Source organism: Neopelma chrysocephalum, unplaced genomic scaffold, assembly GCF_003984885.1.
Source record: "Neopelma chrysocephalum unplaced genomic scaffold, ASM398488v2 Primary Assembly neopelma1_226, whole genome shotgun sequence".
NCBI lineage: Eukaryota > Metazoa > Chordata > Aves > Passeriformes > Pipridae > Neopelma > Neopelma chrysocephalum.
In genome coordinates, this window is record NW_020897888.1 from 1,048,330 (window position 1) to 1,065,666 (window position 17,337).

Consider the following 17,337-nt stretch of genomic DNA (forward strand, 5'->3'; position numbering starts at 1 on the left):
GGACCTGTTTCACCTGAGGAATAAAATTTCTGCAGGGCTTTCAAGTCCCTGGAGCGGACAGGAGGGTGGTCCAGCATGTGGTCACTGGAGAGGTGGTGTCACTGGAGGTACAAAGGGGAGGACACAGGATGCACTTGAGCTGAAGGAGGTTGGCAGAGCTGAGAGAAGCACCGGAGCTCACTGGTGCTCACTGGTACTCACTGGTGCTCAGTGGTACTTGCTGGTACTTGCTGGTACTCACTGGTGCTCACTGGTGCTCACTGGTGCTCACTGGTACTCACTGGTACTCACTGCTGCTCACTGGTGCTCCTGCTGCGCTGCCAAGGGCAGTGGGCCCCCAGGGAGAAGCCTCGTGTCCCCTCAGGGTCAGCTCCACAAACACTGGTGCCCTGCCCTGGGCAGGGGAGTGGTGCCAAGCCCAGCAGTGGTGGCCCAGGGTTGGTGGTGCTCCTCACAGCTCACACTGATGCACAGACAGGGCTCCTGCCACCCTGTCCCGGTGCCACCCCCTGTGTCCCCGAGGCTGCCCTGCCACTGTGCCCCTGGCAAGGGAAGGGCAGGAGATGTTCTGGAGATGATGCCAGGACAGGGTGCAGCCCCCCCACACCACACACAGCAGTAAGTGGCTCTGGTTTGCTGTTGTCCCCCTTCCACACTGACATGACCCACAAACACGCCCCGAGTGCTCAGCACTCCCCCCCCAGCTGTGCCCACCCCACCATGGGATGGCACCTCTCTGATTGTCCCACCATCTTCTCCAGCTCTTACATTTCCATGCTTCCTTGCAGCCACTCCCCCGGTGACACACTCCCCTCCCTGATGCTTCCTCAGCATTGTTCCAGCATCTCTCATGTCCTACCTGTTTTTACCATAAAACCTTTTAAACCTGGGAGCTCAGTTTGCCACTTGGCTTGTGGATGGCAGACAACCCTGGACTGGCTTCGAGCACTCATGAGACCAGGTAAATCCTAGTGCCACCAAAGCCACACTTTGCTCTCAGCTCCCACCACCACCCCAGTGGAAACCCAACCAGAAGGAATTTGTGCCTGACCAAGGAAGGAAAGGTGCCCCTTCTTCCACACTTTCACAGCTTGGGACTGACTCCAACGAGTAAGAGATGGAGAGGGACAAAGCAGCACCATCTCCAGAGTATCCCAGCAAGGTAAGACATCCCACAGCATCAGTGGGAGATGGAAAAGCCACAGCACAGGGCAGACCCAGCTTAGCATGTCCGTCTCCAGGACTGGGAGCAGCAGAGACGCCCCTTAGCAGGATCAGAGGGGGCTGGGGAGGTGGGACAGCCCTCTCCTCTCCTCCTACGTGGGAGCAGGAGGGTCCACACCCAACCACACATGGCCCAAGGTGTCCATCCAAGAGCCTCACCGTGCCATGGCCTGTGCACTCAGCTGTGCCACCTCACACCATTCACAAACCACCTCTTCCTGCAGCCCCCCAGGCCAGAACCATCCCTCCTACACTCGTGTTTAGTGAAACCCAAAAATGGCTGTATGGATGCTGAGCTCTGACAGCTCCCACTCGTCCCTGTCCTGCAGTCACCCTTCACCACCCCCAGCTCCGAGAGGGACAACCACATCCAAGCAGAGCCACCCACCACATCCCACCCCAGCAGAGAAAACCATCCCTACCTGCTGGAGGAGCTCCTCTGCCCGCTGCTGTTGCTCTCGTCGGCCTAAGACATCAAAAAAAAAAGGCTGTTTAAGTTGGGAAGGACAAGGCTGCTCTGCAGAAGCTTCCAGTTCCAGGCTGCACCCAAACACGGGAGGTTTTCCGTGCTGAGTTACACACATGGCCCAGCCTTGGCACTGGTGGGACCCATTGGGCCCTTAACCCTGGAATGTGGGAGACTGGGGCGGGATTTCAGCCCCAGCCCCACCATGGAGGCACCCCCTGGGTCAGTGCCCTCCTTTGTGCAACCAAAGCCTAATGGAACGATCCCTCCTATTTAAAACATGCCATTGGCAGGTGGGAAATAAGGCAGAAAGAGCCAAATTCCAGGCTGTGTCCAAGTCCTGGGCTGGAGGGGCAGCCTGGCCACCTCCCTTCGTTAGGAACCCACGTCCTAATGATGTCCTGATGAGCCCCTCCAGGCCACAAGGGCTGAGCAGGGAGGGCCCGGGGTCTCCTCCTGCCTCCTTCCCCGGCTCACTGATGAGCCTTCCTTGGAAAGACAATATTATTCCAAACCCAGAAATTTTATTTCTGAATTTGTGCAAATACAAGTTAAAAGATATTAGCTGCATTTCACATTTTGTGCAAATGGCAGAAACAGGCAATTCATGTGCAGCAGGATGGGGGCCAGCCAACGATTTCGATAAAATAAACCCTTTTTTAATTTAAATGCTAATGCACTGAATTAAAATTTAATAACTGAGGAAATTGAAAAGCCGAGCAGGAATATTGGAAATAAATCCAAGCAGAAACAGCTGAAATTAAAAATTCTAGAGAGTGGGAGGATAGCAGCTAAGCTGTCTTATATGATTACATTTTTTTTATTTTTTTTTTTTTTTCAGAACGAAGGGGGGAAGGAAAAAAATCCTATCTTTGGCTGGCTGTAGGGCAGTAAATCGAGAGTGCTGTGATTTATTGCTCAATTTTCCTGAGGGAAAAAGGCTTTCTTTCATGCTGAAATATTTCATAAATTTCAAGCCAGCATAAATTCTTAATTTAAAAGTTATGGAGGTCACATTTAGTGCACTGGTGCAATTCTGAAATCTTAAAGGAATAGCAACCAAAAAATTGCAATTTGATTTTATTTTTTTTAATTCTTCATGTAAAATTTTCTTCAAAGGGATTCTCCAAGTTACACAAAGCAGAAACACATCCTGGCTTCTGAAAGGATATGAAATCCACTGGAAATGAAGAGATAAAAATCTAATTCAATTACAAAAAGGTATTTTTTTATTATTATGATGATTATTATTATTATTTTGAGCCACTTGAGGAATTTCTGTTAAAAAATTTCCTCCCTCCATTGCCTGGGAAAAGCCAGAAGGGAGGAGCTGACAATGTAATTGCTTCTGTTAGATCTCCAATCTTTTGTGAGCACTGATATGTTCATTTGTTATACAGCTGTTCAGCTACAGAAAGGATGTCAGAGCACCCATAATTCAAAGCAATCAATCAAAAATTAATGATTTGTCATGCTTACACAATGGAAAAAAAAAAAGCTTTATGGGTTCCTGCAACTGGTAGATTGCTCAAACCTTCGGGGCATTTTCTAGAAGATTAGATCTGTGTGTACAAAAAAAAGGGGAAAAAAAAGGGGAGAAAAGAGACTTTATAGAGCCAGGGCAGAAACCTTGTGGGGTGTTGGGGCCTTGGAATCCCCCAGAGATGGAGCACATTACAATTCCTGTCTGTGTAGAGTTTGTGCACAACCCAACCTTGCAGGTCACCCAGAGCCACATCCCCGATCACAGGGACCTTGTCCAGGCTCCTGCCATTAAAATTCCATGGGAAAACAACCTGCCAAATCATAGAACCATGGAATATCTTGAGCTGGAATCCCATCCAATCCAGATCCTGGCCCTGCCCAGACACCCCAATAATTCCACCCTGTCCCTCAGAGCGTTGTCCAAACCTTCCTGGAGCTCTGGCAGCCTTGGGGCTGTGCCCACTGCCCTGGGGAGCCTGGTCAGTGCCAACCACCCTCGGGGTCACCAAGCCCAGTGCTCATGGAAGGCACCAAATCCTGAGGACAAAGCCCAAGGCACAGCCTGGGCCCTGCCTGAACACCCCCACGGCACCTTGCCACTAAATATTCCCAAAAATGAAAATATTCCTGTTTGGGAAGCACAGAGCCAACCTCAACTCTGGAAAACTCTCTGAGATTGCGAAGTCATTCATCCTCCACATCAGCAAGCCTTTCTCCCCACACTCACTGATGTTGGGTGCCCCCCGTGCAGGGATCACAGTCCCCGTGCAGGGATCACAGTGCCCGTGCCCAGCCCGGCCATCCCCGATGCCGTGTTTCCCCGGTCACACACCCCTGTTGGTTGTGCCTTGGGGGTGATTCACCTCCCACCCCAACCCCACCGTGCATGACATCCATTCCATGTTCCTTTTCAGATCTGCTTTTGGGGTTGAGAGAATGAATTGCTGGAAATAAGTGACGTGGGGACCCCGACCATCCCCCACCCACTGCACGGCCCCTTCTGGGGCCAGCACACGATTTTATTACTTACTTCTATTTTTGCTCACCTTCCCCAGTCTGCCCTGCCTGACTTCTCTCCTCTGTCTTTTTTATTATTATTTACAATGCCATTTTTTTTGCTTTTTGACTTCTTTCCATCAGCAATTCATGGACTCTGCTCTCTCAGGACACGGCACAGACCAGTGCAAAGGACACGACCTGCGGGAAGGGCACAGCAAGGGAGGTACAGCAGTGACCCCCCCAGTGCTGGGGAGTTTCCTCAGCAGCAAAGCCAAGGAAAACCTTTTTTATAAGAAAAAGAGAGGGGGAAAAAAGGCACTCAGTCTAGATGGTTTCCCACATCCAGGACGCTCCTGAAGATGATCCATTAGACCTGAACACTGAGCTAAGTCTGGATGAGATCAGATCTACCTGTCTGAAAGGTTTCTGGATGCTGAAATAAGCCCATCCATAGAATCCCAGACTGGTTTGGGTTGGAAGAGACCTTGCAGATCATCCTGCCCCAGCCTCCACTAAATTTTGACCCTCTACAGGATGTTATCCCAGCACAGTCTTCTAAAGATTAACCAGTCCAGCACCAAACCTGCACCTGTACATTGCAATGGTCTCCTGGTAAAACAGGCCATGGATCAGTCTCAAACCCAGGATCTCCCCTCCTCTTACCCTTTGCTGCAGCAGACAGAGCTTTGGTCAAGATTTGGTGTGGCCTATTTAAGGTGTGAAAACAAAACACGAGAAAAAGTGTCAGTGATCCAGTAGCAGATGGGACAAGTTCTGCATGGAAATATGGTTTACTTGAGTTTTCTACTCTAGAAAGTGATTATGTATTCAAGGTTTAAGTTCTCCATGGATGTGGAAAGACATTCTCACCAAAAGTGCCACCAGGATACACCTTCACATACTTCCCAGTTTCCAAACATGCAATTGTCTGCCAATTTTTTTTCAAACAGCTCAGTTTAGGTCAGCACCTGTGCAGTGCCCAGTGCAGCAAACCCCAGCCCATCCCGAGGCTGCAGGATGATTTAATCCCAGATCTCCAGCACCTGTGGTGCTTGAGAGCACATGTCCATCCAAAGCATGGGAAGATCATTTCCTCTGATTGTACATGGTGTGTGCAGGTGGAAAAGCCCAATAAGGAAGGAAAGGGCCAGGGTATTCTCCTCAAACTTTGCACAATAAACACAATCACAAGTTTAATACCTAGGAAATATTTCAGCCAAGTGAGTATGGGCTGATCCATGTGAGCCATCTGCTGTCCCTCAGCTCCCTGTGCAAACAGGCAGCGATGCCCTGGACCCCACTGGGTGTCTCTGACCCTCAGCAGTCACAGAGCAAATCTCAGAAATAACCCTGAAACCAAAGACTCCAGCCTGGGGTGGGTGGTGGTGACACTGGTGCAGGGCTGGTGAAGGACCAGCCGTCACCCCTGCTGGAATTCCTCAGGGCAGCCCGGGCAAGGGGCACCTCAGTGTTCAGCAGAACATCCCCAAGCCATGGTGGCACCACCCCATCCTCTAGGCCACCACCCCACCTGAAAGGCCACCTCTTCATCCCCCAGGCTCCACTTGGGCTTTCCTTCAGCACAGGGAAAAACTGGGAGATGGGCACACGTGTCTTTGAAAATCTGGCTGAAATAAGCTTTGTCCATTTATTTTGTGGGAAGTCCACTGGGAATCCAGTGTTGAGGGTTGCTGGTGCCTTTTGCAGGCCATGCTGATTATCACAGAATCCCAAGCTGGTTTGGGTTCAAGGGACCTTAAAGCTCATCCCTTTCCACTCCCTGCCATGGGCAGGGACACTTTCCACTAGCCCGGGTTGCTCCAACCTGGCCTTGGACACTTCCAGGGGTGGGGCAGCCACAGCTTCTCTGGGCAAGCTGTGCCAGGGCCTCACCCCCCTCATAGGGAACAATTCCTTCCCAATATCCCATCTAACCCTGCCCTCTGGCACTGGGAAGCCAGACAGTGTGTCCTGTCCCTCCATCCCTTGCCCCAAGTTCCTCTCCAGCTCTGTTGAAGCATAAGCAAGTCAAAGCAGTGAATGGCTGAAATCACCATTTAACCAGGATGTGCTGAAATGCGGCAGAGCAACTTCCAACAAAGTCACATCTTTGGGAAGGGGGAACAGAAATCTCCTGTGCTCCCATTTACCCAAGTAATTACTTAGGGAAATTCTTCATTCCTAGTTGGAAAAGCAGAGGAGCAGAGTTTGCATCTGCCAGCGAGGGAGGAGGCCAGACAGGGGGCACTGAAACACAGGTTGGAGAATCAGTCACATAATCTCCCCCATAAAATCACTTACAATTTAAAATATGATTCCTGAAGTTGCTTTTGTACATACTAGCTACGTTTAAGGTAGTTTTGTTTAACTAGTGCTAATAAATATCTTTTAAATTAAAATGCTCGAGAGCAGAATGTGGTTTCGGGCCATATGCTCCTGACTCGAGTCAAAAGCGAGAAGCAAATCATGTGATAAATAAGAAATGTATCAGTCAACATCTCCTAATAGAATAAAGTGTCAAAAAATAGGGGTCCAAGCAGATGTACAAGTGACCCGAGCAGTCCGTGTTTATCAAGAGGGCTACACTGTATTGGGAAAAGATCCCTGATGTTTTTACAGTTACAGCAAAACAAAAAAATGAGTAAGAGCAATAAAAATGTTAAATGAGAATTCAGTTGATTTAAGCACGGGCTTGCTGCCTGATCACTTAAATTACAATTAAAAACAAGCATTCAAATCGCTTGGATTTGCATCCACAGACACCACACTCCAATCTGCTCCCACCACCACGGGACAGGGACCCCCCACTGCCACTGCCCCCGTCCTCCCCAGGGGGAAAATGGGTTTAAATCCATTTATTTCTTTATTCATACACAGCCACCCCCCATGATTGGCCTCCAGCTCCATCCCAAGGGGAGATGTCCCTGATCCTGCCTGGGGGTGGCAGGAGGAGCAGACCCCGCTCGCCCCAGCTCCTCTCCCACAGCACCTTCCCTCTCCACTCGCTAAAAAGGGCTGAGATGTTTGTTTTACCTGAGGAAAAAAAAGGAAAAAAAACCCTAAACCCGCACCCTGCTTCCCCCAAACGCCTTCCAGAGACAGCTGAATAATTTTAGTTGAAACACAAAACACACACTCAGTTTTTTCAGGAGCCAGCAGAGCCCAGCGTGGAAATTTCACCCCAAATAATTAAAATTTGGCAAAGAGAGAAGCAACTGAAAACAGGTCTGACACAGGAATGTGCCATAAAAATAACTGCAGGCCTGCTACCTGCGCTGTCTGGTGTTATTAACTTCAGAGCCACAGAAATGCAGGAAGTGCTTTTTTTATTTTGCCTTTTTTTTCCCTTTAAACAAAGGGCAAGACACTGGCAGTTTCCTATTTAATTTTTATTAAATAGGAGGGGGAAAAAAGCAGCCCTGCATCTCACCCAAACATCTGCAAAGCACAAAGACCCATAAATATGCCCATGCCCCTTTTTAATTTGGATTTTTGCTTCCTCCTGCCAGCAGAGCAGATGCTGAGGAGCCCCAAACCCCTGTTTGGCACCACAGTTCCCTGCGTTCTCCTTCTCACCCCTCCCAACCCAGTGACATCCCCCAAAGTTCATAAAGAGGAGGAAGCAACACTGATGGGTGGGATGAGCAGGAGCTGTGCCTGGGTGCTCAGAATCACAGAATCCTGGAATCATTAAGGTTGGAAAAGCCCTCCAAGATCACTGATGTAACCGTTCCCCCAGCACTGCCAAGGCCACCACTAACCCCTGTCCCCGAGGGCCACATCCACACCTGAACACTTGCAGGGATGGTGACTCCACCACTGCCCTGGGCAGCTGTGCCAGTGCCTGACCACCCTTTCTGTAAAGAACTGTTCCCTAATATCCAACGTGAACCTCCCCTGGCACATCCCCTGCACGAAGGGCACCGATCTCTGATGCTCTGGGCTGCTGTGCCTTGTCCCCTCCCCATCCTTTGCCTTTGCCAATCCATAAGGGTCATCTCCAAAGGGATGATTTTTCCACCAGGGAACAAGGCCTTGGGCAGAGGAATGTGTTGCCTATTTCCTCAGCTGCAACTTCCCCTCAAGAAACAACAAAAATAACAATAAAAAAAAAATGTCTGCAAGGAGGAAATGGAAGCTCTGCCCGAGGCAGAACCTTCCCAGTTCCATGGCCAAGCCGAGCCCCGGGAGTGAGGGTTCCCCATCACCCAAAATCCATCGTGGGGTCTGCAAACACCCTCTGTCCTGAGCCTGGGGCAACACCACCAAGGCCCAGGGAGGGGAGGCTGGAGGCAGCTTTAGAAAACAGTGTCAAAATTCCTTGTGAGTGTCCCAGGGAATCTCGTCCCTGTACTCAGCTGCTGCCTTGCTGTGGGAAAAGCCAGTGCTGAGGTCAGAGCTTGTTCCTGCAGCAAGGGGGGAAACCCGATGATAAAAAACAAATCTGAGAGGTTTGAACCCTCAGAGATGAGCCCAGGGGAGGGTTTGCTGCTCGAGGCCAGCAGAAGACAAAGGCAGCGAGTCCCATCCCAGCCAAAGAAGCGCCTGCGGCTCCTGCCAAGCCAGGGACAAGGATGATGGAGGCACTGGTGATTTATAAACCAAAAATGGTACAAACCAAACCTGCCAGGGACACACTAGGGATGCTCAACACCTCCACTGCCAGAGACAGGGGACACCTGTGACACAATGGCACCAAACCCCCTCGGACCACCCGTCCATGTGGAGACCAGAGACGGTGTCTGAGCTCCATCACAGTCCAGGAAGGTCTCCAGTGTGAGAGGAAGCTGCTCATTTACTCCCAGTCACACACATCACTCAGGCCAAGCTTTGGAAAGAGGTACTTTCATGCTGAGATTTCCCAGGTTCGCTCCTGGGAAGGTGCTGAGGTGACTGTGATCTGCAGGGACGTGACCTGTCCCCAGCACTCATGTTGGACACACAGAGCACCCCAGTGCTGGATTCCTGGGGGCACAGGGAGCCCCTCCCTCCCCACGAGGTGGCTGTGACACCCCATGTCTGGGGCGTTTGAGCAGCCCCGAATTCACACGGTCACTGAGCACCTCCCCACCCTGACACAGCAAACAAACAGCTATTGGAGATTCTGCTCAGCCCCAAAGGAAATCAGAGCGGTTTCTGGATGGGAACACATCATCACCCAAGCGTGGCCACTTCCCCTTCCTGCGGGTGGCCAACATCCCAAACAGGGCACGTGTCAAGGGAGGCCTGAAACCAGAGAACACCATCCCCAACCCCAGCACAGGCACAGCCACCCAGGACCTTCCACTGAGAGCAACTGCAGCCATGCAGGAGATGCTCCAGTCCAGAGTCCCAGGTGAAGTCAGAGCTCTCCTCCAGTACCACCCACCAAGGTGTGAGTGATCCCCCTCTCCAGTGCCCATCCCTGTGGGACTGGGGATAATTATCAGCTTCTCACCGCTCACCCTCTGCAGTTCCCAGTCACCAGGTGCCTCCCAAGTACTAATTAGCAACAAACACTAATGACAAACCCATCTGTGCTCAGCCCAACACAAAGGTCAGGCAGGAGCAGGGGTCTCACTGGAGAAGCCAAGATGGGAATGGTCCCCTCTGCTCTCACAGTGACACTTCTGACCTCACCCCTCTGCTGATTTCAATTCTCTTTGTATTGGCAGAAGAATTATTTTTATTTTAACTTCTTTTTAGTTTTTTTTTTTTGCTTGGTCTTGCAAACTGGGTTCCCTCAGGCTTCTCCCCACACTCTTATCTGGGGCAGAGAAAGTTGCAGCATGGAGGTAAAAACTAAAGGTAGGCAAACAATAATAATTAAAAATCACAATTAAAATCTAGACATTATTCTCATTCTGCTTCCTTGGATTCACTTCTTGTCTACTGTTTATTATCTTCCCATTTTATAATCATTTACCACCTCGGGTGTGCTGCCTGTATCCACCTCATTGCTGACTTGTCTCAGAACTCAGAATTACAAGTTCTTCTAAAGGGTTTTAAACAGAAAAGGTCGAATTTCTGCCAGAAAAGGCACACATGGGACTGAAACCTGGGTGAAAACACCAAAATCAGTGAGGCAGGGAAAAATCCCACCACAGGCTGAGCAGGTGATGATCCCACCAGGAGCTGAGCTGAGCTCCACCAGTGCTCTGCCCTCTTGCAATGGAAAAGCCCCACCCAGGAAGGCCCCAGGTGTCCCTGTCCCCCCTCCTGCTGTCTCCCCACACTCCAGGTGGTTGCAGACATGTTTAAGGGCTGTGAGCAGTTGCCTTTGAGTCAAGGGAATATTCCTGTGAGTAATTTTATGAACTTGCTGAAAGTACTGGCAGAATTTGTGCTTTGAATTTCAATTTTTCTCCCCTGGCAGCCCAGGGAGACTCAAGTAGCACACGCCAGCAGAAGTAACCAGAGAAAGGGAACATTAAATAAATTTTAACCTCAAAGTACAAATGTTCAAGCCAGTATGAAAAAGCTTCAACCTCATGCACCTTCGTTTTTTCCCGAAACAGTCATGAAATTAAAATTATGAATAAATCAATGCAGCAAATTGGTCTGGATTTAAAGAGTTACTCCTTGATTATAAGCAACTGAAAAGTAATCAAAATATTTTTTCCATCTCCTGTTGCTCAGTGCTCTCCTTACTCCATTCTTTATGAGAAAAATAATCAAATTGAGGGTGAAGAGGAGAAAAGGCATTACTGATTCCTTCTGAATTCTCAGGTTATAAAAGCTGGAAAATAAGAGTGACCGGGCAAAACAACAGAATTATGTTCATGGAGCAGTTGTTTACAGCTGGTATGAGTTTCCCAGCAAAAGAAACAGCTGGAAATATTTTTAAAGAATAAATGTATATGGAATGAAACCTTGGGGGGCAGGAAGGTATTGTTATTTTTTACTTATGGGGAAAAAACAGGGGTGAAGGAGCCATACAAGAGCATTTCAGAAATCCAGCCCATTTTTCCAGGCTTCCAATTTCACAGGAAACTCTCAGGAAATCAATTTTTTAAAAAATCCCATTTTACAGGCACTTTTCCAAGTTGATAAAACAAACATATCTAACAAGCTACAAGTGCACACAGGACAAAAAATTACAATAGGACTTATTTATTGAGGGAATCCCCCCCGTGTTACTACAGCAGGGCCGTTTGACATGGTTTGTTGGGCTGTTGTGAGAGGGAACATCTCCTGCCTTTGCCTTGGAATATCTGACAGCCCCAGTGCACAGCATTCCCAAGGCAGGAACCCCCAGGAACCATCCACCTGAGCAGCTCCAGCCCCTCCCAGCTGCAGGTTGACAGGATGGGTGGGAGAGACCTGAAAGTTGGGTTTCAGAGGAACCACCTCCCAAGTGGAGCGGGCTGGGAGAACAGGCACGGGCTGTGCCCTGGGCTCATCCCCAGCAACGGGGGCACCAGGGCAAGGGAGGGGTTCTCCTCCTCTACCCCAATCTCAGGATATGTCACATGGAGCACTGCACAGTGCACCCAGCTCGGTGTCCTTGGCACAGGAAAGATCTGGAGCTGCTGGAGTGAGTCCAGAGGAGGCCACGGAGATGCTCCAAGGGCTGGAGCCCCTCTGCTCTGGAGCCAGGCTGGGAGAGCTGGGGGGGTTCACCTGGAGAAGAGAAGGCTCCAGGGAGAGCTGAGAGCCCCTTCCAGGGCTTAAAGGGGCTCCAGGAGAGCTGGAGAGGGACTGGGGACAAGGGATGGGGGGAGAGGACACAGGGGAATGGCTTCCCACTGCCAGAGGGCAGGGATGGATGGGATATTGGGAAGAAATTGTTCCCTGTGAGGGTGGGGAGGCCCTGGCACAGGTTGCCCAGAGAAGCTGTGGCTGCCCCATCCCTGGAAGTGTCCAAGGCCAGGTTGGACGGGGCTTGGAGCAACCTGGGCTAGTGGAAGGTGTCCCTGCCCATGGCAGGAGTGGAACCAAATGATCTTTAAGGTCCCTTCCAACCCAAACCAGTCTGTGATTCGATGACTCTCTCACCACAGCTCAGCTGATGGGAGACAACCTGAGAAACCACCTGATCTTGAACACAAACAGTTTAATCTACCCCAGACCAAGCCTGTGCAACCCAAGCACGAGCAGGGCTTTGTGCTGGTTGGAGATGTGTGGAGGCAGAGCCTCCAGGCCCTCCTGATGGCTGTAGAGCTCAGCAGGGTTTGGCCAAAGCACAGACCAGCCAGGAGACACCTCAAGCTCTGGGCAGTGGGGTGTCCAAATCCCAGCACGTGAGCAGGGGTAACGCTGCAAGGCAGGTTCTCCATGGGAGCATTTCTGCATCTGATGGGAGCAGGACCAGGACCAGACAGCAGGATGGCCCATCCCTCCCATCCCACCTGCCCCATGAGCTCTCACACATGCACAAATCCTGCTCTCTGAGTACTACAAAGTGTCCTGGGAAAGAGTCAGCCAGGCCTGTACCTGGAGGAGAATCCATCTCCACGCTGGGGTCTCTCCCATCTGCCCACGAATCCTCCAAGTCCCACCGGTGCTGTCCAGGACAGAGACACACGGATCATCCTGCTCAGCTCTTGGAACTGGGACCCAACACACAAGGAAAACTTAAACCTAACTGATGTCAAGAGCATCTCAGGGGGCAGGGTACTGGTGGGACAACCCTCAGCCCCAGGGTGGTGGATCCCAGAACCACGAGGAGCCGGTGAGGAAGAACTTCTTGGAAGAAGCTTTCACAAGGCTCAAACTTTGCCCTTTAAACCTGCATGGAGCCGGTCCCAGAGGAGCTGCTCCAGCTCATGGCTAAGTCATCTGGGTTCTGGTGGGAGTAATGTGATCCATGGGCAGAACTGTACATTTTGGAGTTGGTTTTATACCTTTTTTTGGTGAATTTTGGAGAATGCTTTGGGTCCCTCCATAACTAACAGCACTGCAGAGATGCAAGGACAATGTTCAGCTTAAATCTGAGATAAATCATGAAAAATTAAACATTTGAAAAATACACTCCAAGGCAGAAAATTAGATCTAGAATTTTAAAAAAGCCTAATTTGATAAATATCACAGTGAGACCCTGTTAGGAACAGCACCATGAGGAGGTTCAGCCTTGGCCAAGAGTCCCCTCCCAGGCTGGCACACAAGACTCCTCCCAGTGCCAGTGGGAAAGGCTGTCCACTTGGAAAATATAAATTTTATCCCTATAAAATATGAATTTTATCCTTATTAAAAAAATCCCTTGTAGCATTTAGAAACAGGCTGTGAAGTTGAAACTAAGACATTCTCCACTGGAAGGGTAACTGTGGGACCTCACCTTCTCTCCCAGTTTTGTATGATTGGCTTGTTTAAATAGCATGAAATGGTGGTAATTTTACTTTGGAAAGAGAAAAAAAAAGTCAAACCACATTGCTCTAAAAGTAAGGAGGGGGAAGGCACACAAAGCTGGGTAATTTCTTCAAACTTAAAAAAGAGCAGTAATTACAGGGGGGGAAATTCAGAAAGAATTTAGTCTGCCTGGCTCCCTCAAAAACCAAAAAAATAAGAAAAAAAAGCAAGAAAAAACAGTAAAAAGAGAAAAAAGAGAAGGGAGGGGAGGAAATGAAGTTGGAGAAAAAGCAGGCTGAAAGTAGAATTCTTAGAAATTCTGCTTGCAAAATAACTCCCATCAGCCAACCACAAATCCTATAAATATCACCAGATCGACTTCCCGAGCTGATCTAAATCAACAAATAAACAAACAAACCTCCAAGATTTTAAAAAAAGAAAATAAATAAATAAATCCCACTAAAAACCAGACCAAAAACCCCTGTAAAGCTGCTGCTCTGCCCAAGGACGGGTGGCTTTGCTGGCTTCCCAAGAATGATGGGGATTTGGGAAATGAGGGGAAAACCAGTGTTTCCTGGGTCCATTGAACCTGCAAAGGAGGGATCCTGCTGAGACAACCCAAACACTGCCCAGGGGCAGAGGGATGGGGACCCTCAGCCCTCCCCCAGAGCTCCTCAAACCCATGGCACTGGGAGAGCGGGATGTCCCCCTGGACCATCAACCTGCATTGTCCTCACTCCCAAATTGCCATCTTTGAGCAACTGCTTGGGCTAAAAAACTGGTTTTTAATATGTTTGCAGGGGACAAACCTCACCAGAACCCGACTGGCACAACCTTCAGTTCCCCAAAGTTCCTGGAGCTGAAGCAAACGAGGGCCCGGAGCTGCAGGGAGATGATTTTCAGCCCAAAGTGCAGCTACAGCGACACCGACCACTGCAAGGATTGGTGTCATCCTCCTGCACCACTCACACAGCACAATGTGACACTCATTTTCAAAAAATGGAAGTGACACAATCTCTGACATTTAAAATTTTCTGATTCATACAGGCAAAATGCATCCTATTTATTCCTTTAAGCGAGAAGTGTAAGATGTGCTCAAAATCTAAACGAAGCACTTCTAAGCCTCAGATTCTGTTTGAGCCTATGCAACCCAAAGATATATTCCTTATTTTCTGCACAACAACAAAAATTAGAATCAATCTATTAATCTTCCAGCTCAACCTGAGAGGGAACTTTTCAGTTTTTTAGAGCTTTGAAAAAACCAAAAATATCCATTATTTGCACAGCCCGGCAGAGAGGACAGATTTGTCTTGGAAAACCTCCAATGTGATGCAAAAAAGGTACAAATGTTCTTACAGGATCCCTTTTAGGGTTGAATTCTGCAGGCAGCACCATGAGTCCTCTGCCAGTCTGCAGGGCAGGAGCTGCTGCAAATCCTGAGAAAGAAAATCCAGGTGCAGTTGTCTCCCCAAAATTCTGATGCAGCCCTGGGTCACGTTGAAGGATGAGATAGAAATCTCTAAGTGCCAATGCCCAATTCCCAAATGGAATCTGAGGTTCCTGACAGGGTTGGTTGGGCCTCCAAGTTGAGAAAGGAGCAACGAACCCACTGAAAAGGATGTGTGGTCCTTTGGAAAAAAAAAAAATCAGGCCAAGGGCTGTTTCCTCTTCCAGATGCCTCCAGAAACCCTCTGGACATCGGCTCCAGTCCAGCTGAGCACCAACTGCAGGAGATGCTGGACTGGCAAAAGATGAGGTGTGCCAGATTCCACGGGCTCTTCCATTAGAAAAGAAAAACTGATGCTCACCTACACCTCATCCCAGTCAGTTATTCACCTTGGTGCTTTATTTCGCACTCAGATCATGGATAACCTCAGCAGCAGCCAGGGATGTTTTCTGGATGAACTGTTTTGTACCCACAGAACATGGTTATCACCAATTTTGTGACTGGCTTAAAGCACAGGATCTCCACTGAATCATTCCACTGAGCATCTGGGAAATTTCCTCAGCCCAAGAATTGTCTTCTGCATGTAAAACTCCCAATGTGGGATTAAAACCATGTGACAGTTCAGAGCACGGGTATAAAAGCCCAGAAAATACTGGGGACTGTCCTCAAATCACCAAATTCCATCCTGGGTGAGGCACCTCTGCTTTGATGCTCTTTGCCTCCACATGGTCCTGAACACAAGGAGGACACAGGATGCTCCTGAGTTGAGGGGAGGGTCTCTGGAGAGACACAGCCCCCCCAGGCAGGGGCAGGACAGGGGCTCAGGGGCTGTCAGGGGGAGCTGCACCACTGCAAACACTCAAGGACATCTTGTTTTAGTGAAATGGCAATTTAAACAGGGCATCTCCAGTTCTTCAAAAATGCCATACATCATCTCACCCACTGTGACACATCTCTGGAGGGGTGGGCAGACACCCCAGACGGGGATCTTAGGGGGCTTTTCCAACCTAAATGGTTCCATGATTATATAGTGATTACCAAGTCATACAATAGATGCTACTCAAACAAGAGCAACACCCTTCCTTCCATCCAATTCCTTCAGTTCCTTATCTAGCATTTATTTTACAGATAGAAGGCCAATATCCAGTGATTTACACTCTGTTTTTTTGCCAGTTGAAACCCCAAAAGCCCTTTCCTAAGGTGGACCATCCCCTTACACACTAGGAATGATTCAGACAATTTCTAGTTCCTGCCTCAGTGGTTTCAAGGCAGACCACCTTTCTAAAAATGGAACATTCTTATTAACTAATGGTTATTTATTCATGCAATGAAGCTGAACTATAAGCTGCCTTCTCCCTCAAGTTAACAGAAGCTCCAGTCCATGAACCCACAGGTCCAGGTGCCCACTGCCCTCCTGGTGGGCAATGTCTGCAGAGTGGGTTCTCCAGGGGAATATCTGTGATATAACCCACACCAATCCCTGTGGTGACTGGTGAACATGTCAGCCAGCACACTGCAGGCCATCAAAGAAATGATTGTCTGAATGTTTCTCTCCCTCCCCCCACAAATCTGGGTGTCACACCACAGCCAATGTGAGTAGACACAGCACACATCCCTGCTGGCTCTGCTCAGGGATCCCAGATGCTTCAGCTCAGGTTATCCCTACCTCCTTCTCTTAAGAAAGATAAATATTAATTGTCTTGTGTCCACCCTAATGATCCAGAAAAGAGGATCAAGCTGGTGCTCCTCACTGGATGTAGATGATCATTGTCACCTGCACTCCAAGACAGGATCCACAAATGGGGGCCAAGCTGCTGGAATGGCTCCTCCACTGGGAGTGGGCAAAGGAGAGTGAACACACAGCCCAGAAAACCAACCACATCCTGGGCATATCCCACAGCACAGGGAGAAGGTGAGGGGGGATTCTGCACCTCTGAGATCCCACCTGCAGAGCTGCCTCCAGCTCTGGGGTCCAACAGCACATGAAGGACATGGAACTGCTGGATAAATCCAGAGGAGGCCACGGAGATGCTCCCAGGGCTGGAGCCCCTCTGCTCTGGAGCCAGGCTGGGAGAGCTGGGGGTGTTCACCTGGAGAAGAGAAGGCTCCAGGGAGATTTCATCGTGGCTTTTCAGTACTTAAAGGGGGCTTGTTAGAAAATTGGGGACAGAGTTTTTAGCAGGGCCTGCAGTGACAGGCCAAGGGGTGATGGTTTTCAACTAAAATAGGGGAGATTTAGACTATATACAAGGAAGATGTTTTTTTCAATAAGGGTGGTAAAACACACAGGTGGCCAGAGAAGCTGTGATTGCCCCATCCCTGGAAACATTCAAGGTCAGGTTGGACAGGGCTCTGAGCACTCTGGTCTAGTGGAAGGTGTCCCTGTCCTGGCAAGGGGACTGGAACGAGATGGGCTTTGAAGGTCCCTTCCCAAACTATTCTATTCTGA

At 49.4% G+C, this 17,337-nt stretch overlaps 1 protein-coding gene across 11 annotated transcripts in view; it reads right to left on the bottom strand.

The window, feature by feature from the left end:
• ZNF618 (zinc finger protein 618) overlaps nucleotides 1-17,337 on the bottom strand; it is a 167,249-nt gene that overhangs the window by 93,682 nt on the left and 56,230 nt on the right. For 10 of the 11 annotated variants that reach the window (XM_027703336.1, XM_027703332.1, XM_027703330.1 and 7 more), the window contains exon 2: nucleotides 1,647-1,690. The exons of the other annotated variant lie outside the window; for it this stretch is intronic. In XM_027703336.1, the coding sequence (XP_027559137.1) occupies nucleotides 1,647-1,690 (44 nt within the window). The remainder of the gene's footprint in view (nucleotides 1-1,646; nucleotides 1,691-17,337) is intronic. 11 annotated transcript variants of the gene reach the window in all.